Source organism: Lactuca serriola, chromosome 9 (genome assembly GCF_051521515.1).
Source record: "Lactuca serriola cultivar US96UC23 chromosome 9, Lser_US96UC23_V15, whole genome shotgun sequence".
Lineage (NCBI taxonomy): Eukaryota > Viridiplantae > Streptophyta > Magnoliopsida > Asterales > Asteraceae > Lactuca > Lactuca serriola.
The window spans coordinates 185,804,996-185,830,632 of record NC_136416.1 but is presented as its reverse complement, the minus strand read 5'-3'; the positions used below and the strand labels follow the sequence as shown (position 1 = coordinate 185,830,632).

General features: G+C 39.2%; 3 protein-coding genes across 3 annotated transcripts; all 3 read right to left on the bottom strand.

Annotated features, from left to right (window-relative positions):
- Positions 1-1,661: 1,661 nt before the first annotated feature.
- On the bottom strand, positions 1,662-2,753 carry LOC145076375 (uncharacterized). Its single transcript, XM_079022269.1, has one exon. The coding sequence runs from the start codon at positions 2,751-2,753 to the stop codon at positions 1,662-1,664; it is 1,092 nt and encodes a 363-aa protein (XP_078878395.1).
- Positions 2,754-3,067: 314 nt separating this feature from the next.
- Positions 3,068-5,232, bottom strand: LOC145076374 (uncharacterized). The gene has a single exon (XM_079022268.1). The coding sequence runs from the start codon at positions 5,057-5,059 to the stop codon at positions 3,068-3,070; it is 1,992 nt and encodes a 663-aa protein (XP_078878394.1). The 5' UTR covers positions 5,060-5,232.
- Positions 5,233-18,938: 13,706 nt separating this feature from the next.
- On the bottom strand, positions 18,939-19,933 carry LOC145073367 (chlorophyll a-b binding protein 5, chloroplastic-like). The gene is made up of 2 exons (XM_079019913.1): positions 19,735-19,933; positions 18,939-19,646 (listed from the first exon to the last, which is right to left on the bottom strand). The coding sequence occupies exons 1-2, from the start codon at positions 19,878-19,880 to the stop codon at positions 18,995-18,997; spliced, it is 798 nt and encodes a 265-aa protein (XP_078876039.1). The 5' UTR covers positions 19,881-19,933; the 3' UTR covers positions 18,939-18,994.
- Positions 19,934-25,637: the final 5,704 nt, after the last annotated feature.

Sequence of the window (25,637 nt, the reverse complement as noted above, 5' to 3'; positions counted from 1 at the left end):
TAACTTTCCTTCCTTCATGGTCCTGCCAATAAACCCCATCGTCTTTGTTGTGTTGAAGATTAGGGATATTCTAAAGTTTGAGATTAGGAAACCGCAATTCCCATCCCCAAGGCAACCACGAACTATGATTACTGCAAAATTGTTGCAAGGTGAGCTCACTTGAGAGTCCATGAAGGTTCCTCTCATCTGTCGGGATAATGTTAATCAAAGGGCCACCTGCATGCCAATTATCATACCATAGGTTGATGCTAGTTCCATCCCCGGGTATTCGCCATATGTGTTTCCAAATCTTGTCGTGCAAGGAAAGCAGGTTAGACCACGAGAAGCCCTCGAGATCCTTGCTTTTAACCTCCCAGAACGTTTGGTTTATAAGATGGTGGATTTTTACCCAATCGACCCAAAGAGAGTTTTTTGCAGTAAATAGTCTCCAAATTTGACGAGATAAAAGAGCTTCATTCCAAGTCTGCAAATTGCAGATTCCCATTCCTCCTTCATCTTTAGGTCTACACACCATTGTCCAAGCAATCTTAGCACTTCCTTTCTTCAATTCACCTCCACTCCATAGGAAACCCTTAAAGACTTTTTCGATATCTTTAATGGTTGTTTTAGGAAAGAGGAGGACCAAAAACCAATAAACTTGGAGGGATTGGAGCACCGAGTTAACGAGTTGTAATCTTCCCGCAAAGGACAAAGCTCTATGCTTCCAATTCTGAATTCGCGCTTTCACTTGCTCCACAAGTTTATTACAGTCCTTGTTAAGCATTCTTGTACCAATCAAAGCAATACCGAGATATCGAACATGGAGTTTTTCTTCCTCAAAACCCATAATATTCGAAATTTGGGTTTTTAAAGCATCATTGATCTTGCCAAAAAAAAACCGAACTTTTTTGAGGATTAGGAATCAAACCCGACACTGCCTGGAACTCTTGTAAAGAGTCTTTGATCACCTGGACAACTTGAATACTCCCATGGCTGAAAATTAAAAGATCATCTGCAAAACAAAGATGTGTTAGCTTTTGTTTCCCGCACCTCCAATGATATTTGTGTTTTGGGTTCTGTTGTATGCGCCTTTTGATCATAAGGTTAAAAACCTCCATGATTAAAGTGAAGAGATAAGGCGACATTGGATCACCCTGTCTAAGCCCCCTTTTCCCCATGAAATACCCTTTATTTTCTCCATTAATGCTTATGGAGAAAGAGGTGGTCGAGACGCACTTCATTATCCATTGGAACATTCTATGGTGGAATCCGAAACCCCATAGAATTTGTTCCAAAAAACTCCAGTTTACAGTATCATATGATTTTTGGATGTCAACTTTAAGAGCACATCTGGGGCTTCCATGTTTACGATTGTATCCTCGCATCAATTCCTGTGAAAGAAGGATGTTATCAGTAATAGCTCTACCCGGAATAAAGGCGGATTGGTTCACATCAACCAAATTGTGAAGAAAAGGGGCAATTCTGGTCACTATGATCTTTGTGATGCATTTGTATATGACATTGCAGCAAGATATGGGGCGAAAATCCTTCATGGTGTTGGGGACTTCCACCTTTGGGATGAGGGATAAGATCGTATGATTAACAACTTGTAAAAGTTGACCATTGAGAAAGAATTCTTTGACTGCTTTGCACATTTCTTTCCCCACTATATGCCATGTCTTTTAAAAAAACGTAGAAGTATACCCATCTGGTCCTAGTGCTTTGTCATTCCCAATGTCAAACATGGCTTGTTTGATTTCTTCATCACCAATTGGTCTAACCATCCAGCTAGCATCCTCATTCGTTAGAGTATTGCTGAAAAGGTCGTTAAGGGAGATCATAGGATCAACATCTCTAGCTTTCCCAAGGAAATCAGAGAAATGAGCAATAGCAATATCAGCGACCTTATCAGCCCCATGCATCACACCATCACCATCAGTAATAGAATTGATTTTATTTTGGCTTTGTCTCTCTTTAATGACTTTATGGTAATATTTGGTATTCCAGTCTCCTTGTTTAAGCCAATTAAGTTTCGCTTTTTGTCTTAGGAGGCATTCTTCTTCACATAAGGCTTTGGTGAAGTCTTCCAAATACTTTGCATGCTCAACACTAACCTCTTCATTATCGGGGTCTCTATCTAAATGTTCTTGGGCTCTTTCAAGTTCGACTCTCAGTGCTTCCACCTTGTGAGAAGGGTTTCCCATTTGTTGACCAAGCTTACGTATGGGGGGTTTGAGTTTCTTTAGTTTTTGAACAACCGAATACATGGAGTGACCTTCAACCCTATTTCCCCATATTGATTGCACCGTATCATGAAACTGAGGATGATTGGTAATATTATTAACAAACTTGAAATCATAAGACTTTTTCGATTTGCCAATTGGGAAGTTTATAAGGGTAGGGGAGTGGTCCGAAATGCCATACGGCTTGTACATAACATGAAGTTTGGGAAACATAGATAAGATGTTGGTGTTACCCATAGTCCTATCTAGTTTCCTAAGAAGCCCACCAATCCCACGAGGTTTCTCGTTCCAAGTATAATATAGGCCAGTGGCATTTATATCGACAAGATTAGTATCATTGATGCATCTCTGAAAATCAGTCATAAAGTTATCAAAGGAGCTTGATCTAGTAGATTCACTCGGCTTAAGAACTTGGTTAAAATCACCTGCAATTAACCAAGGTTCATCTTTGACTAGGGATTGATGAATCCGCAGGTAGTCCCAAAGTTTTCTTCTATCACGATAGTCATTATCAGCATAAACAAAGGACATGAAAAAAGTGTGGTTAGAGTTTTTAGAGTGAACTCTACAGTGCACGACTTTGTCAAAACTATGAATAACAAAAACATCCCATGCCCCTGGATCCTAGCCAATAGCAATTCTAGTACCTCTACTACACAAGCTAGCATTAGAGTACCATTGCCAATTACCTTTTATACCCTTGAAAACTTTATTTATACGAGAAATATGCATTCTTGTTTCCAAGAGAGCACAAAGCGAAACCCCATTTCTATCCAACATCGACACAACTTCTTTTTGAGTAGAGGAGTTGCATAATCCTCTAACATTCCAAACCATTGATCTCATCATTGGGAAACTAGGATGTTTTTGGCAACATTCTCCATGGTTGCCCCATGATTTACCTTTTTGGTGTGTTCCACTATATTTTCTCCCAGACGGTGTTTAGACGCACCCGGCCCTTGATTCTCATCATCATCAGCAGCAGCAAGGGAATTGAATCGGTTGTGAGTATGGATTATATCCATCATGTTACTATCCTTTTTAGCGCCTTCAGGTTCCACTTCCTCTTTACTGAATTCGATATTCATTTCTTCCTCATATGACTCATTATTTACGACTTTGAACCCATTGGTGCCCTCTTCTGTAACTACTAATTTCTCTTTATGTAGGACTGAAACTTTTTCCTTATCAGCACTATTCACAAGATTGGAGGCTATGTGTTGGATATCATTATCTTTGGTTGTTGGCTTTTGTTGGGTGTTTGGTTTAGGTTTAGGATAGGTTTTCACAGATTTTTGTGGGCCTCTACTTCTTCCTTTGGTTCTTTCCATGTTTCTTTTTCTTTTTGTGACCATAGTGAAACCTTCCGTGTCAGCACTAGCACCGAAGATGGGATGGGGAATATTTTCTTTGGCGGTATTAACAACAGGAGTCTCCATGATTTGTAGTGGGCATGTGCTTTTGGAATGGTCATAAACTTTGCATTTGTCGCATCTTGTTGGAACCCACGAGTATTCTAATTGTAGTGAATGTTTGACACCATTTTTGGTAGTCAAGTCCCAAGTTTGAACTTCTATGTCTTCCTCCCATGGTTTGTTGGCTGATACTTCAATTAGAACCCTCGCATAAGCACATCTCCCCTTGCCCTCAACACACATATCTTCCGTGTATGTATCCATGTCTAGGGGGATTCCAATCCTGCTAGCAATTCTCCCAATACCCTCCACACTCCATGCTTCCAGGGGGATGTCATGGATTTTTACCCATACAGGAACTTTGTCATGTTTAGCTTTTGTTAGACAGGCACCCGGTTGCCATCTTTGAATGAACAGTGGGACTTCCTTTATCATCCAGTGATCACTTTGTAGCACATTCATCATTCCTTGCTCAATGCTAAATTTGAATAAGTAGAACCCCTTTCCATTTCTTTTTATATCAGTGATACCACATGATGGCCATTTATTTTTCACATATTCACGCACTGTAATAAAAGAGGGATTAGCACCTATAAAGTAACCAAATAATGTGTTTGCATGTTTTTCATTTGCTTGTTCACATAATTGGATCGGAATAACCACTGGGCTATTAGCAATTCCAGTAGAGATTGGAGGGAAGTACTGAAGTTTAGTTTTTGATCTTCGAGATGCGAGGGAAGTAACATTAGCATAGGATCGATAGGCTTTGGCTGAGGTAGGGTCATTCTGGTTTGGTGTGAAGGTCTGGCTGAATTGGTTATTTGGAAGTGAAGCATTGTCAATAGTGATGGTGGGGTTAACGTCATTACAGGTTGGTTTTGTATGGGTGTTTTGTGCATGGTTATTAGGATTATTGGGTTTAGCATGGGGTTCTGTATCCTTGCTGATCCCACTGTACATCAGATTACCTGTGTTCAATGATTTTAAATCATCCAACTCAAACCAAGTTCTAGCAGATGTTTCAGTATCATTCATGACTGGAGGTTGGGTAATGTTCAACGAAGAATTAGGATTAGGTTTGGCCATAGTGGGGATTTGTGTTACCTGTTGTTCTGGAGAAAGAGGTGTGTCTATTGAATCAGTTTCGTTATCGGCTAGTATGATTGGATCAATTTTCTTGAGCAACCCTCTTGAGTCAAGTTTCTCCATCAAAGAAGGGGAGATGTTGTTAGTTCCTTGATTTCCAGTGTTGCGGTACATCTTGGCAGATACAACAGGTCGTTGGTCTCGTGCATGTGGACTTGTCGAGCATCGTTTACGTTGCATCATTGCAGGCTTTGGTATTGTTGACGTTGATTGTATATTGGGATCCGGAGGTTTCCTTGGAAGTAGAGCTTTCCTTGATGTTGTGTCAGCCGGCATCGGACTATCAGTGGGGGACGTAAGAGGGGTCGAAAAAACGGGGAAAACGGGGAAAAGGATTGTCGTCGGCGGCAGAGAGAGAAACTAGGTTTTCATTTAAAGTAACATATTCCCAGTCGTAAAACTTGCTAAAATGCTTGTAGTCGGTTCTAAAAATTGTTGAATTTATGGTTATGTTACTGACATTATTTATTTGGTTTGAAATATAGTTTGATTGTGATGAGATATTGTTGATTTTGGTTTGATTTTGATGAAATGTTGCTGATTTTGGTTTGATTTTGTTTAACTTATCAGCTATGACTTCTTTCCTATGTTTATTTTAAATGCCCGAATGAAATTGTTTCAACTTATGATTTATTTAAATTTATTTGTCTTGGATCTTTTTGCAGAAAAAAACCTTGGATGATAAAAACTTTTTATATGTAGATCTATTAATATTCTCTCTTAAATGTTCAATGTGGATGATAAAATCTGTTTATATGTAGATCTATTAATATTCTCTCTTAAATGTTCAATGTGGATGATAAAATCTGATGTATCATTTGTTTAATTGATACAGGTGATTGATAATGACCAAGATGTAATCAAGATGAGGGTGATAATGAATGCGGTTTTCACTGTGATTTTTCTAAAGTTTATTGCTGTAGTTTTTAAGTTTATTTGGATTGTTGCATTTGTATGTAGATATATTAACATCAATTTCTGTAATACGATCAATATTAGCATATAATTTAAAACAAAGCAATTTGGATTGTTATAATTGGATAGATTTGTCAAATATTTATGTTTGATTGTTTAATTTTGATTTATGTTTAATTTGGATTTTGTATCATGTTTTTATAATTTTGCAAAAAATAATATAGAAGAGTAAAATGATTATTTTTATAATTAAGCACAAAAATTCAAAGGTTCTAAACAAACAACATGTTCAAAATTCAAATCTTAAAAATTCAGACCCTTTTAGAAATTCAGATCTCTTAAAAATTCAGATCTTACCAAACATCCCCTAAGTCACTATTAGGACTGTTCACTATTTGGATAAAACCGAATTGTTCAATTGGACAATTTGGATCAGACTATTTGGTTCGGATATTCGGATTTTTGGATTGGTTTTTACCAAAACCGAATTATTATTTTGGATTTCGGATTGATTTTGGTTTATAAAATAAAAACCGAATAGTCCAAAAAAACCGAATTACAATTTATTATTTTGTCCTTTTAATATATATCTTTAATAAATTATAAATTTACTAAATTATTCTTTTAATATATTAAAAATTTTCATCTATTATAGTACTTTAATATGTATTTCTTATCAAAAAAATTGTCTATAAAGTAGTAAATTATAATATATTTTTCTTTATAGTTATTTATAAGTTTTAGTTCACAACTAATTAAACAATATTTTTTAGTTTATATTATAGAGTAATTTAATACTAAAGTTATATATTTGTTGAAATGTCTTAATTCTTGAAAACCGAATTGTAAAAAACCGATCCAACCGAATTATAATTTGGTTGGATCGGATCGGATTTGAATTTAGTTTGGACTATTTGGATCTACGTTTTGAAAACCGAAATTAATTTGGATTCACTTGATCGGATCGGATTAAACTGATCTATCCAAATGAACACTCCTAATCATTATTCCATATATTAGACAATATTTTAACACAATCCATGATGCTAGTGTCTCAAGAGCAGTCCAAGATAAGGATTTCATAAGGATTTACTATTCTTAGATATGCCATAATTTGTCCCACCTAGAATTTTGATAGTTGATCACCCTTCAAGTGATATTCTGCCGAAACGTATGTTTTACTTAGTGATGGAGGACAACCCGAGTGTTATGTAGAGGCCATGTAAGATAATCATGATAAATGGTAGGTTATAGTAAAGCATGAGACCAATACCTTTGAACCAATGATGATTTTTAAAGGCAATATATTAATTAAGAGCAAGTGGATCTCAAAGTAAAGATATATTTATGGTCAAATTAAGTATTTAGCCAAAGAAAGGTGTTACATGTATTTTGTCCATCATTCGACATCTTTATTTCAGTAAGTTCATTTCATGTAAGTGTTACATTTCATGCATTGTGATATTGTAACACCGTAAAATTTTAAATTTATTTTATTCATTTTTATTTCATATAAATGCACATTATCCTATATAAACACTTTTTATTTAAAAATCATCAACAAGGTTTTCAGAACATTATGAAATTTCAGGATCTGTATTCATCACTCTTTTCTCTTGTGTGTGTACAATCGAGCCGCCGCCTTCCAACGATTCTGAAGAACCTGAAACACATAACACATGACACGGTAAGCACGAAGCTTAGTGAGTTCCCCAAAATACCACATACAACACATACGCCACTCAAGGCTACAATATGACCCTCCGGTCGGTGTGTCTCAGCGGAACCCTCCAGTTCCGTATCGTTGGACCCTACGGTCTGGTCTGTATCGTTGGACCCTCCGGTCCGGTCTATATCGTTGGACCCTCCGGTCCGGTCTATAAACTCCGCATAACATAAATCACAAAGACATGATGAATAGCATATCACATATAACATAATACTCAATGTAAGCACATAAGACCCTCCGGTCACACATAACTACCACTCAAGGTAATGTATAATGAGAAGACTCAACTCGGGTAATTCTCGAAAAGTCTCGAACTCGAAATACCGATCTAGCCGCCGCCTGATCACATAAATAAATAACTCTAAATCAGCAGTGGCTCTCAAAGGCTAGGCAAGTCTCGTACTATGCTTCCCAGAAAGGTAAAAGACCATTCTACCACTCCCCTGGCCCAATAGTCCACTGGTTGACTAAACCCTAAAAGTCAACGGTCCAACTTTGACCAGACTCGTCGAGTCAGGAAACGACTCGGCGAGTCCACACACGTAATCAGATTCCTCGCAAGGTCTCACTCGACTAACTGAGTCACCCACCCAACTCTTCGGGTCTCAACTGATCACGAAACTCGGGTAAACTCGATCCGACTCGTCGAGTCCTCCAATGGACTCGGCGAGTCTCCTCCATGACCAAACTCATCTGACCTTATGAGGTCAGATCTGCTTCACCAACTTGCAGATCTATCCTTCTAGCACCCACATATCACGTAAAGGTCCAAACTTTACGTCCATGCATCATGATTAGAGCCATAAATGAAGAAATAGCCATCTAAATGGAAACCTAGGCTCAAACTCTCTATGTGACTGCATAAAGCCGAACATAAGGGACTCTCTGGACCTCCCATGGTCCAGCTCTAAGGCTTATTCCACATTGGGACCTCAAACATTCCATAAACCTCTAAAGAGAATGGTTAAGAAACCCTAGATTCATGAAATCAACGTCAAACAGGAGAAATGGTCCGATTTGTTACCTCAAAGTGAAGCTCCAGGCTTCATAACCTCAGTACATCAACCCCCTTTGGTCCCTCTTGCTAGAATCTCATCTTCTCTTTAGAAATGACACACCAAAATGCTCAAGATGGCTCTTCTTTACTCTCTAAGCTCTCAAGGATGATTTAGGGTTTCTCCAGGGTAAGGATAGCCGCAATTGAAGACCATAAGGCTCTTTAAATAGGTCCCAAACCCGAACAATTAGGGTTTTCCTCCACAGCGCCGACTCGGCGAGTCCAATGCTCGACTCGTCGAGTCCATTCATTTAAACACGTCACCTGATCGCGCCCCTACTCGACGAGTTAATCCACCAACTCGCCGAGTCCCTTCGATTAAATGAAAATATATAAATAATATAATACATACCTAAGAATCTGGATGTTACAATTCTCCCCCACTTGAATTAGATTTCGTCCTCGAAATCGCTCCTTGACCCCACATAATTAGAATCCAATAACCCGTAAGATACCACCGTAGGATCTCATACCACACCAATATCACTAAAGAGGACACCTCCCGTACGAATTATCTTCATGCCACCTTCTACCAGAATCATCAATTCTGACAACTCACTGTTCCTCTGATTCTTCCTAACGAAAACCATCGATCGACTATCGATCATCCATACCACTCGCACCACGTGCTCCTCATCCCGCTCAAAGGAGCGAAAGGATCACGCTACACAAGGAACCCATCCCCTGCACTATCATCGAAATCTTGTCTGAACAAAGACTTCTCAAAACCTTTCCTTCGAACTCAGGGAAATGTTTATGTTTAATCAGAATCATCTACTGACGTATAACAATCTCAAGCCTCAACTTCCTACCAGATCTCCCTTTCCAACCCTGAGCACCAGGTTACCCATGACTTTCACTATTGAACATCCCAAGAAGATCCATGCATGACACACCACTTCCTTCTCACAACAAGTGTTTCAACCCATAGTGACACACAAGTCACCAATTCTCACTATCCCCAGCGAACACTAACATCCACACTCGAATATCAGCTCACTCCTAACACTTGACATCTAAGGCTCAAGAATTTCGTGCAACTCACTGCACTATCCCATCCAAACACTGAACCTCTGGTCTTGATTCCACATGACAACTAACTTTTCAGAAAAGTGCTCATTCTCTGAATCTGAAACCTCATATCGCCTTCCCGGCGCACTACTAAAATCAAACTCATCTCAAGAATTTGATCAATCCCCGGGTTGGACCACTTGCCCCAAGAACCACTCATTTCGAGACTGATGACTCGCAACCCATACTTAATTCACTTATCTACAACAAGCACGATTCCATCCAATATAACCACTCCAGAAAAATGAGATAACCACAATATCGTCCCTGATTTAACCATCAGGCTCCCATACCTCATATATTTGGGCTATCCAAGCCAAAAAACCTTTCCGCGTTATGCTCGGATCATAGAATAGTTTATCCCAACATTCTCTTACTGACTAGAGAGTACTACCACCCTCGCAGTATCTTAACCCTTCCTTGATTAGTGCATGCTACGACTCCCCGTGGCATCACTACAACCTCTCTCTGATTCGTGAGTACTACGGATCCCCGTAGCATCACCCCAACCTCTTTGATCTGTGAATACTACGGCTCCTCGTAGCATCACCCTAACCTCTCTGATCCGTGAATACTACGGCTCCCCGTAGCATCACTACAACCTCTGCTCTAAGCCACTGAACTGCGGCTCCCCGCAGTCTTACCGCACCAGCCCTTACCTCTTCATAAACTCACTTTCACGTAGACGCCACACCGCAATCATGAACTTATGCCCTGCGGATCGGCCATGCGTAGGTGTACACACCTACTCAAGCTATGCACTGCTATTTCTGACAGCATCCGAACACACCTTTCCCTCCTGCAAACCACCTTCCTGAATAATCTCACCTGATGTCATTTGGCCATAGGGTTCTCACCGGAACCGTACTCACTTGATACCCACTATCTGCCTCCGACTCACAATTCCAAAATAATCCGAACTTAATGACAACATATTCCGATACTTCAGGACACCATCACAACATCCCACGATGCCTTATCTCAATCACTGATCTCACACTCACAACATCATACACGGATACTGCCTCCCTTCATTAGAATCTCGAAATCGATCTTCATCTTGCAACACTTGCAACCTCGAAGTATTCCCTTTCCAAATTGAACATAGGACATCGCCAGTAACCCGTAACTCGACTACAAGGACCCGGAAATTCACCCATTGCCGATCGCTACTCATACCATCTTACTCATACCGTCTCCAAAATTAACTAACAAACCAATTGTTGCTTTTCCTGGTGAGGAGATCACATTCTGAACATATACCTGTCAACCTCTGCTGCTGCTCTCTGAACTTAAGGACTTAACTGTCTCGTCTTGTTTTACACACTGAAATTCTGACCTGAACAACCTCTCTAACCAACGGCCTCCTGCCGTAGAATCACTCATGCCTTCCTAATCATGCACGACAGGCATCATCTCACTTGCACCTCACCCTATCCACCAATTTAGCCCTGAACCCATGAATCTGCCACATAATCACTATAACCAGTCCTCTAACTGCCTCTGCGCAATTCTCAAATCCCTTCAGCAATTACCTGGTTCTCCCCCACTTAGGGTTCGAACCATCGCCAATTGGCGCACTTTCAATCCATCCACAAACTGCTTCCATTAATAACATCGCATCTATTCTCTGATTGAGCTACGCAACGCTTGATGATCTCCCCGATTAGAAACCTAGCAATACCAAATACTCAGAATCACAGACGAAGCCCTCATAACTTCTCCTCATGACTTCCTTTAATCATTCAGGACCTCATATTGCCCCATAACTGGACATCCCAACTGCCCCGATTCACCCAATACTCTCCGTTTCCACCATTGGCTCTATGGTACAAGAAATACTTCACCACGGACAACCCGCTCAAACACCCTGAAAAGATCACCACCAGTACTACTCCACGACCTCCAATTTCAGGAACCAAAAACTCGATAACTCATTCCTCTTCTCAAAAACGGAAACCACGTAACTCTCGCCATAGAAGGTGATGGCTCATCCATCAGCCGATGGCTTGACTCGAACCCCGCTTCTTCAACAACATCATCCCACTTATCCTTAAGCCGTGCAGTTTCCACTGGCACCTCACAAATAAAACCTCTTAAAATGAATCCCATTTCTCTTTCAAGAATACTCCCTCGAACTCATTCAAATTGGCCCTCAAGCTGCATATTCTCTCATACCTGATCTCGGTATAATCAACCTAATGGCATAACTGGTAGGACCAATAACACTAATCATCGCAACCATGGTACTCGAACCATGTTGCTATCTCTCTGCCTGCTATAAATCATGGTACTCTAACCATGACATCACTTCCCAACCTGCTTCCAAGCATGGTACTCAAACCATACAATCCCCTCTCATCTGCCACTGATCATGGTACTCAAACGATACAATCCCCTCTCATCTGCCACTGATCATGGTACTCAAACCATACAATCCCCTCTCATCTGCCACTGATCATGGTACTCAAACCATACAATCCCTCTCATCTGCTACTGATCATGGTACTCAAACCATACGATCCCTCTCATCTGCTACTTAGAATCCCAGGAACTTTCCATGTATCGAGTATGGGTCCTCTGCTTTCAGTAGTACGGGCCCATACTACCTGCCACATCTACCCATACTTTCCACATGAATCATCCCAGATCTCCTAAGTAGCTGCTCAACCTCCTCACTTACAAATTCCGCCCTGCTGGACGCTCTTCCTGCGAATACTCTCCATTATCCGTCTACTCATCTAACAAAGATCACTTCCCAGGCTCTTCCTAGGTTCCCACACCTTCCTGCCACCAGCTGCTGAAGAACTCCTAGTGATGCTAGCCGTCTACCTCCTGAATATCGTCATATTCACTTAGTAGCCGACTCCCATCACCGAGAATTCCACAAAGCACGAAACAAGCAGCATTCGGGCATCGAATAGTCCCTTATCAACATGTATCACCACTCTAGGTTACAACTCCGCTTGCTACACTCGTAATCAAAGACGTCACCGAGCTTAAGCAACTCCACCCCTCGCGGGTATCCGACTACCTTCTCAGAAGGCTCCTCAAATGCTCATCTAGGTATCTCTCCTAGATTACTCCTCTGCTCAAATCCTTCTCTAAATAGGATTCCTGCTGGATACTCATAATCCGCACATACACAAAAGCAATTCACAGATAACAGTAACTCCTAGGCTAAGGCATCACAAATCAGGCCACACTAGCGCTAAAATATGAAATACCTAGCTTACTCTCTAGCATATATAACATTTCACATATTACTCATAACACACAATGTAAGGGTATTTTTAGGAAATCGCCGTTCGGGTGCTGGCTGATTGTACACACTGCTCGTTGCCTCTTTCTCTTATAAATTATCTTACTCATTTTTTTTGAAAACCCATTTCTTTTGAAAACCTTTTTCTCAATCCTCAGTTTGAGTCCGTACATACCCGAAGGTGTATCCGAATCCCTCAAACCAAGGCTCTGATACCAACTTGTAACACCGTAAAATTTTAAATTTATTTTATTCATTTTTATTTCATAAAAATGCACATTATCCTATATAAACACTTTTTATTTAAAAATCATCAACAAGGTTTTCAGAACATTATGAAATTTCAGGATCTGTGTTCATCACTCTTTTCTCTTGTGTGTGTACAATCGAGCCGCCGCCTTCCAGCGATTTTGAAGAGCCTGAAACACATAACACATGACACGGTAAGCACGAAGCTTAGTGATTTCCCCAAAATACCACATACAACACATACGCCACTCAAGGCTACAATATGACCCTCCGTTCGGTGTGTCTCAGCGGAACCCTCCAGTTCCGTATCGTTGGACCCTATGGTCCGGTCTGTATCGTTGGACCCTCCGGTCCGGTCTATATCGTTGGACCCTTCGGTCCGGTCTATAAACTCCGCATAGCATAAATCACAAAGACATGATGAATAGCATATCACATATAACATAATACTCAATGTAAGCACATAAGACCCTCCGGTCACACATAACTACCACTCAAGGTAATGTATAATGAGAAGACTTAACTTGGGTAATTCTCGAAAAGTCTCGAACTCGAAATACCGATCTAGCCGCTGCCTAATCACATAAATAAATAACTCTAAATCAGCAGTGGATCTCAAAGGCTAGGCAAGTCTCGTACTATGCTTCTCAGAAAGTTAAAAGACCATTCTACCACTCCCCTGGCCCAATAGTCCACTGGTTGACTAAACCCTAAAAGTCAACGGAAGTCAACGGTCCAACTTTGACCAGACTCGTCGAGTCAGGAAACGACTCGGCGAGTCCACACGCGTAATCAGATTCCTCACAAGGTCTCACTCGACTCTTTGAGTCACCCACCTAACTTGTCGGGTCTCAACTGATCACGAAACTCGGGTAAACTCGATCCGACTCGTCGAGTCCTCCTATGGACTCGGCGAGTCTCCTCCATGACCAAACATATCTAACCTTCTGAGGTCAGATCTGCTTCACCAACTTGCAGATCTATCCTTCTAGCACCCACATATCACGTAAAGGTCCAAACTTTACGTCCATGCATCATGATTAGAGCCATAAATGAAGAAATAACCATGTAAATGGAAACCTAGGCTCAAACTCTCTATGTGACTGCATAAAGCTGAACATAAGGGACTCTCTGGGCCTCCCATGGTCCAGATCTAAGGCTTATTCCACATTGGGACCTCAAACATTCCATAAACCTCTAAAGAGAATGGTTAAGAAACCCTAGATTCATGATATCAACATCAAACAGGAGAAATGGTCCGATTTGTTACCTCAAAGTGAAGCTCTAGGCTTCATAACCTCAGTGCATCAACCCCCTCTGGTCCCTCTTGCTAGAATCTCATCTTCTCTTTAGAAATGACACACCAAAATGCTCAAGATGGCTCTTCTTTACTCTCTAAGCTCTCAAGGATGATTTAGGGTTTCTCCAGGGTAAGGATAGCCGCAATTGAAGACCCTAAGGCTCTTTAAATAGGTCCCAAACCCGGACAATTAGGGTTTTCCTCCACAGCGCCGACTCGGCGAGGCCAATGCTCGACTCGTCGAGTCCATTCATTTAAACACGTCACCTGATCGCGCCCCTACTCGACGAGTTAATCCACCAACTCGCTGAGTCCCTTCGATTAAATCAAAATATATAAAAAAATATAATACATACCTAAGAATCTGGATGTTACAGATATTTTGGATTTTTTTTTTGTAGATTGCAAGGAATATTCTTATTTAAAAAAGATGTTTTCCAGGGCACATTAAGATTGTTTATTCTTGGAATATTATTAGCGAGTTGCATGTTAAGTTTCTGGAAGATCGGGCCAATAGCATAAAAGTTTAAAATACTGAAGAAAGTGGGCTGAGTGGGCATTCCTCTTGACCTCCACTATGTCGAGGTGATGAGAAATGTTGAATACTCATGTTGTTGAAGACCACCTTGTCAAGTTGAATCACAGTGCAAAATCCACTTGGAGGAGTTACAAAAAATGTTTTTCGGGCCTACAAATATCCCATTAGTTCCGATATGTACTTTATCTTGACTTGAGACACAGTAACATCGATTTGGAGAAAACGAAGTTTGAAGAACTCATTCATAACATTGTTTTGTATTTTATTAGGTCAATTAACGCATTACACTTGTAGAATTATAATTTTGATTGTTTATTTTTAGCCATGAACGGTTAAAACCCTTATTTTTCCAGTTTCTAGCCTGACTCTCATCTATGTGCGGCTATTTATGTTGGATCGATGTCTTGATTCATTTTAATCTAGTAATTTGTTTGATTTTTACTCTTATACTTTCACTCGGTTCATGATTCGCCACTTTGATTAGTTTAATTCTAACAAATTTATTAATTATTTTATGAAATTCGAAATTGTTTTATGAATTAAAACTAGTAACAAAAATGACCTGGCTTTACGTTTGAATTAATTATCATTGCAAACTTGAATCACATAGTTTTACCCTTCTGAGTGTATGATAATTGTTAAACATTGTTTTGGAATACTTGTAAAAAACTTAGAACTTTCAACTTTATCTAAAAGTTTGTTTATGTTAAGTTCCTAAGGTTAAGTTTAGATAAATAGCTTACTGTAACTGAATAATTTGAAAAATAAAGTGACCCTAGAGCTTATTAATGTTATTTAGTACCAACTTAGATTAGTAAATTAATTCATATTATAGATGGATAGAACTTGAAACTGAAATTATTTCTAACTTGATTTCTAAAACCTAGTTTTTATTACATGCTTACTTTTAGGGTCTTGTTCGGATAACCCTCTCTTACTTCAGATTATTTGTTTATCGTTGTCAAGATCCTTATATTTTACGTAAAGATATATTAAACACTTAATATGTGTCTCTATAGATTCGATCCCTAGATTTATTTACTATAATTTAGTATATATAACAATGCTTTGACATTCTTATTAAGGATACTTTCTTATAAGCTAATTTTCTACATCAAAATATCATATTTGTACAATCTATTTTTTAAATATAAAGTATATCCTTCATAAACTTTTAAAATCATATTTCTCCGTATCCTTGTTTAACCATTTTATAATGATTTTAAATCTTTATTTTTAGAGACCGACTATTATATCCATCTTATAAATTCAAGTTTAAAATATCATCTGTAATTTTCATAATCTTTCAAATGGAAAATAACACTATAACACAACCAAGTTTTGGGTTTATCTTGGATTCATCATTAAAAGAATTTTTTTTTGGGCGCAATATTTCCCTAAAGCATCCATTTACTTATCAAATAGATCATTTTTGGAAGGGAAAAGGAAACAACTGATAACACATGTGACATGGCTCGCTAGGTTGCACTTTAGTTAATAGAATTTCCGAGGTGGTGCTGCTGACATGGCTTCTACATGGCACTACCACCAACCACCCCTTCTCCTTGAACCAATCCAGTCGCCAGAGCTCCGACGAACAACCACCAATCTCCATTACAACTTGGAAAGAGACAAATCGTAAAACTAAAGACGATAATACTGTGGTTTCAGGTGAAGATCTTGTGGATGACCGACCCGAATTAGACCAAAAAGACCGACCTGGAAAGTAAATAGTCACTTGAACCGAATAACTCGAATAAACCAAATTACCCGAATAACTCAAATAAACCAAATGACTCGAATAAACTAATTAAGGAGATTCTATATCTAGTTCAAGAAAAAAAAATATTAAATTAATATTTATTTTCTTGAACTAGATATAGAATTTTCTTATTTAGGTTATTCAGGTAATTTCAGTTTATTTGGTTTATTCGGTTCAAAAGTATAGTATAATGTTTATTTGGGTTATTTCGGGCCTTTTGGGTTAATGACCGAATCGAAACCCGTCTTACCTGAACCGAACGACCCCGTATTAATATAATCGGTCTGGGTTTCGGTTCCCACTTTTCATCCAATTCGGGTTTCACGTTATTCGTATTCGGGTCGATTCGAGTCGGTTCCGAGCCGAAGAACATCCCTAATCCGTTTGAAGGACCTTGGCAAATGCATCGATCAAAAAGCGACTTTGATTCACTTAAAAAACTTCAATCTTTCTCTGACCACCATAGCTTCCGGCAGCAGCATGGTTGCTGTTCTTGAAACCAACGCCGATGTGCACTAATGCTTCCTTATTTCTCGATTCCTTTACTTTCCTTCTCTCGCATCTGTTACCCATTCGTAACTAAAATATCTGTAAACACTCCAATTACATATTGGCTGTGGATGCTCGTGAAGAAGAAATGGTTCCAAATGGCTGCGTGCCTCGTCTAGGAAGGAGGAAGGGCAAATGAGGTAAGGTTTTTTGTATTTATCTTCCACATAGATAAGTTTCAATTGCTAATTTTGAAAAAAAAACCATGTGGACTAAAGGTTATCGGTGAAATCGAATTATTCCATTATTTAATAGGACAGATAAATTGATACTTTAGGAACCTATTATGTAAAAAAAAACTTTCAGGAAAAATTTGAAACTTAGTTGTGCTACAATGTCATTTTACAGTGTCATTTTACAGCTTTCAAAATATAATACTTTTCCAAATTATTATATTAATCGATTTTAATAAATTAAAACTATAAATACATTCTCTTTTCAAAGAAGTTTACCGCCTTCCATAATTTGACAGAAACTAACCATAAGAGAATAATAAAGATAATGATAACATGAACTGAATCTAACAATGAAATGGCAAAATGGGACATCCAAAAACTAAAAGAATAGGCTATACATACCTTCTCCTTTGGAACAAGTTTATAACCTTCCAAAGCAAAATCTCTTGATGTTCTGTAACTTTGGGTGGATACTTCCCAAATACAAACCTACACATTAATTAATGGTTTAGGTCATTTTTGGTCACTTAACTTTTGATTTTATGCTTATTTGGTTACTTAACTCTTTTTAAGTTTTAAAAGGTCATCAAACTTTTGGCTTTGTGTTCATTTAGTCACTTAACTTTTGGTTTGGTCACTTAACTTTTGGATTTATGCTCATTTAGTCACCTAACTTTTAAAATTATGCTCATTTATTCACTAAAACTTTTGAAATTTTTTAAAAGTTTAGTGACTAAATAAGTACAATTTTAAAAGTTAGGTGACTAAATGAGCACAAATCCAAAAGCTAAGTGACCAAACCAAAAGTTAAGTGACTAAATGAGCACAAAGCTAAAAATTTGACGACCTTTTAAAACTTAAAAAAGTTATGTGACCAAATAAGCACAAAACCAAAAATTAAGTGACCAAAAATAATCTAAACCCCATTAATTAAACACCACCAAGAAGAAATTGGTGAAATCTAATAAATTAATAAAATTGAGAAGACACTCAAATTGCCAAGATATACAAATTAAAGCCTTTTGACATTCAAAGATACTCACACTTGAAAATCTTATACATAATAATCACCATAGGATACATCACTGATGGGCGATCACTCAAAGAAAACATTGAAGATCAAATATGAAATGCAAGAGTATTTGGACAAAATGTGACATAACTGAAAGTACATTGCTACTTTTTGTATTTAGCCCTTCCAAAAGTTGCATCACGTACAACGATATTAAGCAATAGGAAGTACATGAGTGCTTTGTTTTTTTACATTCATCTAGCTTCTTGAAAGTAGTTCGTTATTGCAACACCGTGATGTTGCTTATAGTATTTTTGCAAAATAATAGTTAGCTTGCAACGAAAAATCACTTATGATGATCCGGTCAGTACATTTCAATATCGTAAATCTACACTTTCCGTGCACACGACTAGAACCCGTCACCTTTGGCACTCTTGACACCGCTAGGCCAAAGACATTTTGATGCAGTGTTGCTACAACATGAACCACTTCCATAACATAATCATAAAGATATTAACTCAAGAAAATAAGAAGATTAAGTGAAATAATTTCTTGATATTGCATAAGGGTTTAAATCTACACATATTTAACTCATTTTCCGGGCACAAAGTTGGTAGCATAAGCCCAAGCATTGTTAGCAACCGGGTCAGCAAGATGGTCAAACAAATTCTCAATCGGACCCTTCCCTGTAACAATAGCCTGAACAAAGAATCCAAACATAGAAAACATCGCCAATCTTCCATTTTTAAGCTCCTTAACCTTCAATTCAGCAAAAGCTTCCGGGTCATCAGCCAATCCAAGCGGGTCAAAAGACCCACCCGGATAAATCTTATCAAGGCCTTCACCAAGCGGACCCCCACCAACCCGGTATCCTTCAATGAGCCCCATGAGGACAACTTGAGATGCCCAGATAGCAAGAATGCTCTGTGCATGGATCAAATTAGGGTTTCCAAGGTAGTCAAGACCACCTTCTGAGAAAATCTGGGAACCCGCCTTGAACCAGACTGCTTCACCGAATGTGACACCGTTTTTGGAGAGAAGCTCGGGGAAGACGCACCCGAGTGCACCCAGCATGGCCCACCGAGAGTGGATCACTTCGAGCTCACGGTTCTTGGCAAATGTCTCCGGGTCAGCCGAAAGTCCGGCGGTGTCCCACCCGTAGTCACCGGGGAATTCACCGGTCAAGTATGATGGGGTTTGCTCCGAGAATGGGCCCAAGTACTTTGGACGATCTGGTCCATACCTGTTTAAAGATGGTGATTACAGTTAGTTAGTTCTGGTATCGATATATGAATTTGGAAACAAGAAGAACATCGATTTGTGAGTTTTACCAAATGCTTTGCGGTGCACTTTTGACTGTGCGGCGCATGGTGAAGCGGCCGCCATTGAAGCTGCCGGTCTTCCGGACGAGCTCGTTCTGTGGCTTCAAGGCCTGTTGGCCGGCGAATGCTGACTGTTGGATTGCGGTGGTTGCCATTTCTTTTGAGGGGTTTGTAGAAATGGTAGTTTGTAGTTGATGTGTGTGGTGGAGAGTAATGGAGGGTTATATAAGGAATTTAATAAGATGGATGGATTAGGTTGAGTACAAGTCAGCATCATCTCATTGGTTTACTGGATTTGGTTTCTGATTTTGAGAGGTGATATGGCGGTCCTTCTTTCTGCCACGTGGTTCTCTGATTTCTTGATGCGTTGATTCTCAGCCACCAAAAATAAAAACGAATAATATAGTAGATTACAGGTTGAAGAGCCTATTCAAAATCAACAACGAGATGCATATGCTTCTTCATCTGCAATTCACACGACCTCACGAAAATCACCAATGAGAAATTGAAAGTGTAAAAGGAAAATAGAAAAAGACCAATTTCTAATAGACCACTGATTTGGAAATGAAGTGCGATTTGATTATTAGTCTTCCACAATGAAAAAAGAAATAAAATAAAATAAAATTTGTTGGTGCAAGTGTTTGAACTCTCAAAATTTTTTATTCTGTAGCACTTAACAATTTCATCTTGTTTCATAATCACAAACGAAATGGACGACCTTTAATGGTTACTAATTACTTATTTCATTCTATTTTGTAAGTTAATTTTGTACTAGTTAAAATTTGAGTGTGAAATCCACTATCATGTAGTGACTCCAAAATTCGATCGTTACCATTTGTAAGTGCTTTAGTTTTAACATGTTGAGTTGTGGAGTCTGATTCTCCATTTTCCTCATTACCGTTACGAATACAAAGCACGAGTTTACATATTCTCTGTCAGTAAATTACTTACTGATGCTGAAAATGAAGAAGTAGAAACTTATCTGAAAGCCTTAGGAATTAGGATGAAAGACACCATACAACACCATACAGTGGAAGAAGGTGATGCAGATTGAGTACTACTCTTCAAATTCATAAAGCTTTTGTTGTTACAAATATTAAGGCTCACATACCCATCCTTCTCTATCGCAGTTGACACAATTATGATACGTGGCGCAAATTCTTCACTACTTATTATGAAGCCTATGATGGCCTTGACCACCACTACAAGGATCGAGCCCTATGCAAACGACAATTAGGGACCCTGTACTGTCGTCGGTAAAGCTTATACCGACGACATGTCGTCTGTAAAAAGTCGTCGTTAAAAGTCGAAAATGTTGTCAGGACAGGAGTCATCGGTATAGAATAACCAATCCAGACGACAAGTCGTCGGGATTGATTTTCGAGGAAATAAGAAATTTTTTTATTTGGGACTTACCGACGACTTGTCGTCGGGAAAAGTGTGTGTAATACCGACGATATGTCGTCTGGAAAGGTGAAAACTGTTTTTACTGTTGCGAAGCTGTACTGACGACATGTCGTCGGTATAGCCTGTTATTTTTCACAGCTTTTGTTATATATCCCAAATCCGTTTCTTAAAACAAATCCAAAAAAGATATTTGCAGAATAATATAAATATAACATAACATAACATACCATTAAAATCCAAAAACACTTAATAAACCTAACATACCATTCAAATTCTACTACATACCATATCATTCATATTCTACTACATAACAAAAAAAAACAAGTTTTTAACAAACATTGTTGTCATTATCGTTCTAGTTCTCCTTCTCCTCCTCATCGTCATCATCAACATCATCATCATCCTCCTCGTGTTCATTGGATGTTTCTGGGTTATTCTGTAGTTAAGTATTGTTTTTTATGTATTAAGTCAAAAGATAATGTCCATATATAGCTTACTCTTAAGTTTTTTTAGAGTTTCTAGTTGTATCAGTTATATCATTGTAGCTTTTTCCTTTATTTTTCTTATTTATTTTTATATTTATATATGGTTGACATTGATGCATGCTCTTTGTTAGTGCTTTCACAAATCATAACCTGCCTCTTCAATCTTCATGAGGGCAAAATTGTATGTGTATGTAGTTTAAGATTTTTTTGTCACTATCTCTCCTAGGAGTTCGGAAACTAAATTAATGAGTGTGATTGAGTTCTTATCTAATTATCAAGATCTTATAGCCTTCTATCATCACTTTTACTTGTAGATAAGTAGAATATATAACATTGTATGCACTTAGAAAGGAAAATGTGGCCTTATACCCTGTTTTCACATATTTAACATTTAGACATTTAAGATTTATCCAGCATTATGGTGCATAAACAAATGCATATACATATCATGGTGTATTGAAAGGAACAATAAAAAAATCATAAACTGGATCGTCACTGTGGCAGTTTAAGCAGGAAAAAAAAACTCAATAAACTAACCTCAAAATATGGTCAATCACCAGAATTCCTTTTCTATGGGGGTGGTGAACCTTCTTGCCAATCAATAGAGAAATGGGGTTGTGATTTAGGGCTCCAAATTGTTACAAATCAAGGACCAAACTATTACAAATTAAGAAGCAATCAAGCACCAAAACCCTTACCTTGGTGGCTGATGACTCGATAGCTGGAAAGCCCTTGCGATTGCCGACAAACCTGTGAGAGAGAAATGGTGTTGGCCCGACTGCAAAAAGAAAGCTGAAAGGGTGTTTTGTTACAAGGGAAACCCTATACTGACGACATGTCGTCGGTATAGGTAAAATAAAACGTCGTCGTATTACTTCACGTCATTAAAAAATAAAATAAAATAAAATAAGGGATTTCACGCGGATCGGGCCCACCTTTTCCCGACGACATGTTGTTGGTATAGCCTGATGAAACGACATCATTTTCAATTTCTGCAACACGGATAAAAAATAAAACGAAATTAATTTTTAATCAACCTATACCGATGACATGTCGCGGTATAGGATGACAAAAACGACGGCGTCTTGACTTTCTGCTACAAGGAATTAAAATAAATCGAAAATATTTTTTTAGTGCATTTTCCAGACGACAAGTCGTCGGTAAAGCTTTTCGATATACCATCAATATTTTAACGTTTCCCGCCGAGTCTATACCGACGACTTGTCGTCGGCATAACCCTTCTGGTCAAATTCAGACGGTCAATGTAGTGCAAAGGATGACATTCTTGCAGTGCACATCGACGGAACCTTCGACGTTCCTGTCATTCCATCCACCGATCCTCAATGGAAAAAGGTGGACGTTGTCGTCCGTACTTGGATCTACATGACTCTCTCACAAAACTTAGTCAACACCGTCATCAAAACCAACACTAAGGCTCGTCAACTTTGACTTAATATCAAGAAGCTATTTTAAGACAACAAAGATTATTGTATCATGCAACTTGATAGCGAACTCCTAACCATCTCCATAGGAGACCTCTCCGTTCAAGCTTACTACACAAAAATCAAAAATATTGTCGATCTCCTCGAAAACCCAGATGCATCCTCCAAAATATCAGACAAACAATTGGTAATTACACTATCAATGGTCTATCTTCTCATTTTGACAACATTGTGACATTGCTTTGTCATCGCAACCCATTCCCCACCTTTTAGAAACAATATCAATTATTGCATTGGAAGAATCACGCTTCAATCAAACGTATGTTCATGTTGTCCCGGCTCACTCCGATAACTCATCCTCTCCTAAAATTCTTCATACCGCCTCAGGGACTAACACTCGTCGGGCCGACCACCAGAATGATCGTCGCCAGCAACCACGGGACCGCCGACAACAACCAAATAATGGTTAGTCACAACAACAACAACCAAATAGCGGCCAGTCACAACGACAATGAAAACAGGTAACGTGTTATGCTTCCCTTGCGTCCTCATCAACACCAAACAATATGGTTGGGTATTTGTGCCTCCACCGGCCGACATCCAGTGGACTCTCATGCTCACTTTAAGCTACTGGCCCCACATACCATAACAACAACAATAGGGGCTTTTGTCTTATCTCAAAAGCCTCCTCAAGTCCACCATACTGTTGTTCTTTTGAAGTCAATCTCGGGACAAAATCAGAACTCGCACACTTCAGGAAATATCCCACCTCCTTGGGAATGGTTTGGAAATCAACAGCCAACATATCTCCCGCAAATGTTTTCTTTTATGCTGTTGTTAGACCCGACTTCAAATGTAACGTAAAAAAATTTCAACAAATTTTTAACTTTTCTGTAACATTCCGTTTAAATTAATTAAAATAAGTAGTAAACCCGGAGCCCTAAGATGTAAATTTATAATTTAAATTATTTGTTAGTGTCCCTAAAACCGATAATATCTAGAGGAGAGTGGTTTCGGGGAGCCAAATGATATAATTTGGACTTTCGGGGGTTAAAAGTATAAATTCCAGATTAGTTCGTAAAGAATCTTGAAGATGGAGGGCTGCTTAGTAAATTATGGATTTAATTTGTGAAGAATTTCAAAGTTAGGGTGTGTTTGGTAACTTCGAGGCTTATTATGAAAGAACTTTTGGAGGTAGGGGTAAAGGGTAATTTCTAGACTTAAGTTGAAAAAATTTCGAAGGGGAGGGGCTATTAGTGTCAAAACCGCATGAAGATTGAATGGGCACGGTATTAATCGGTGCCATCCTTTTTCCTCCCATTGGAGCATCTAAACCCTAGATCGAGCAAGGACTTCAGCCGCCATCGTCAAGAGCTTCCTCAACCACCGCTTTCGTCGCCAAACCCGTCCGCCACCTGATGCCTCGCCATTGTAGCGCCACCACTGCAACCTGTTGTCGGATTCGATGTGTGCAACTGGAAGATCGCCGAGACCGATGGAAGGAAGCCGTGAGGCTGTGAACGACGGGAAGGCCCTCGGTAAGGTTAACTGTGACTTATCTCTCCCCTCCTTCATTCTTTTTGGCAATTTGACGTTATGTGTGACGACTGTGGGTACCGGCGGCCCTTGTACCGCCATTTCTACTCGTTCTAGCTACCTCGGCCTCCTAGTCGGTGGATGGGGAGCCTTGGTCCTGTGTGGTTTATATGCTTGGGTTTCTGCCATGTGGTGAATGCGCAAATATGGGAGTTATTTGACTAGAAACCCACCGCCACCACCTCATGGTGGTGGTTGCCATTGTTTTCTGCCGCCACCAGCTACCGTGAAGGGTGGTTGTGTGTGTGTGTGTGTTTGGGTGTATTGTGAGCCTAGTTGCGAGTTTAATGTGGTATGGATATTCTTGGACAGGGGAAAACGAAGAGAATTCATCAACGCCACCTGTTGCCGCCTGCTGCCGCTGCCTTATGCCACAAGGTGGGTGGATGAACTTCCTTCGTGAACAGAAGACAAGTGTGGATGTGTGATTTTATTGGATGGAATCATAGTAGGGCCGCCACCACCACCGTGAGGTGGTGGCTAGCACCTCCGACCACTACCTGTCACCACAGTGCGATGGGTGTGTGTGTGTGTGTGTTTGAGTATTTTTGTAAAATTGTAACAGTGTTGGTAATCAATAGAAAAACTCGTAACCACCACTGTGAGGTGGTGGCTGCCGCCACTAGCCACCGTGTTGGGTGGTGGTGTGCCTTGTTTGTGTTTTGGACTCGTTTGAGATGCTTGGACAGAATGGGCCCAAAGAAACCATAGTAGTCCCAATGAAACCCTAATGGTCCCAATGAAGCCCAAATTGACCTAAAAGCCCAACCAATTGATTATTGGGCTAGTATTGGGTTGGAAACCCTAATTAGGGTTTGGAAAACCCTAATGTCATGAAACCCTAATTTTGGGGATTGATCGGGACCGACATTGGAATTAATTATTAGACCTAAAATAATAATTTATTATCATTGGCAAATTAACCTAAGGCAATATTGGACTTATTGGATTAAGTCCTTAACGAGTTAAATAGGAACACTTA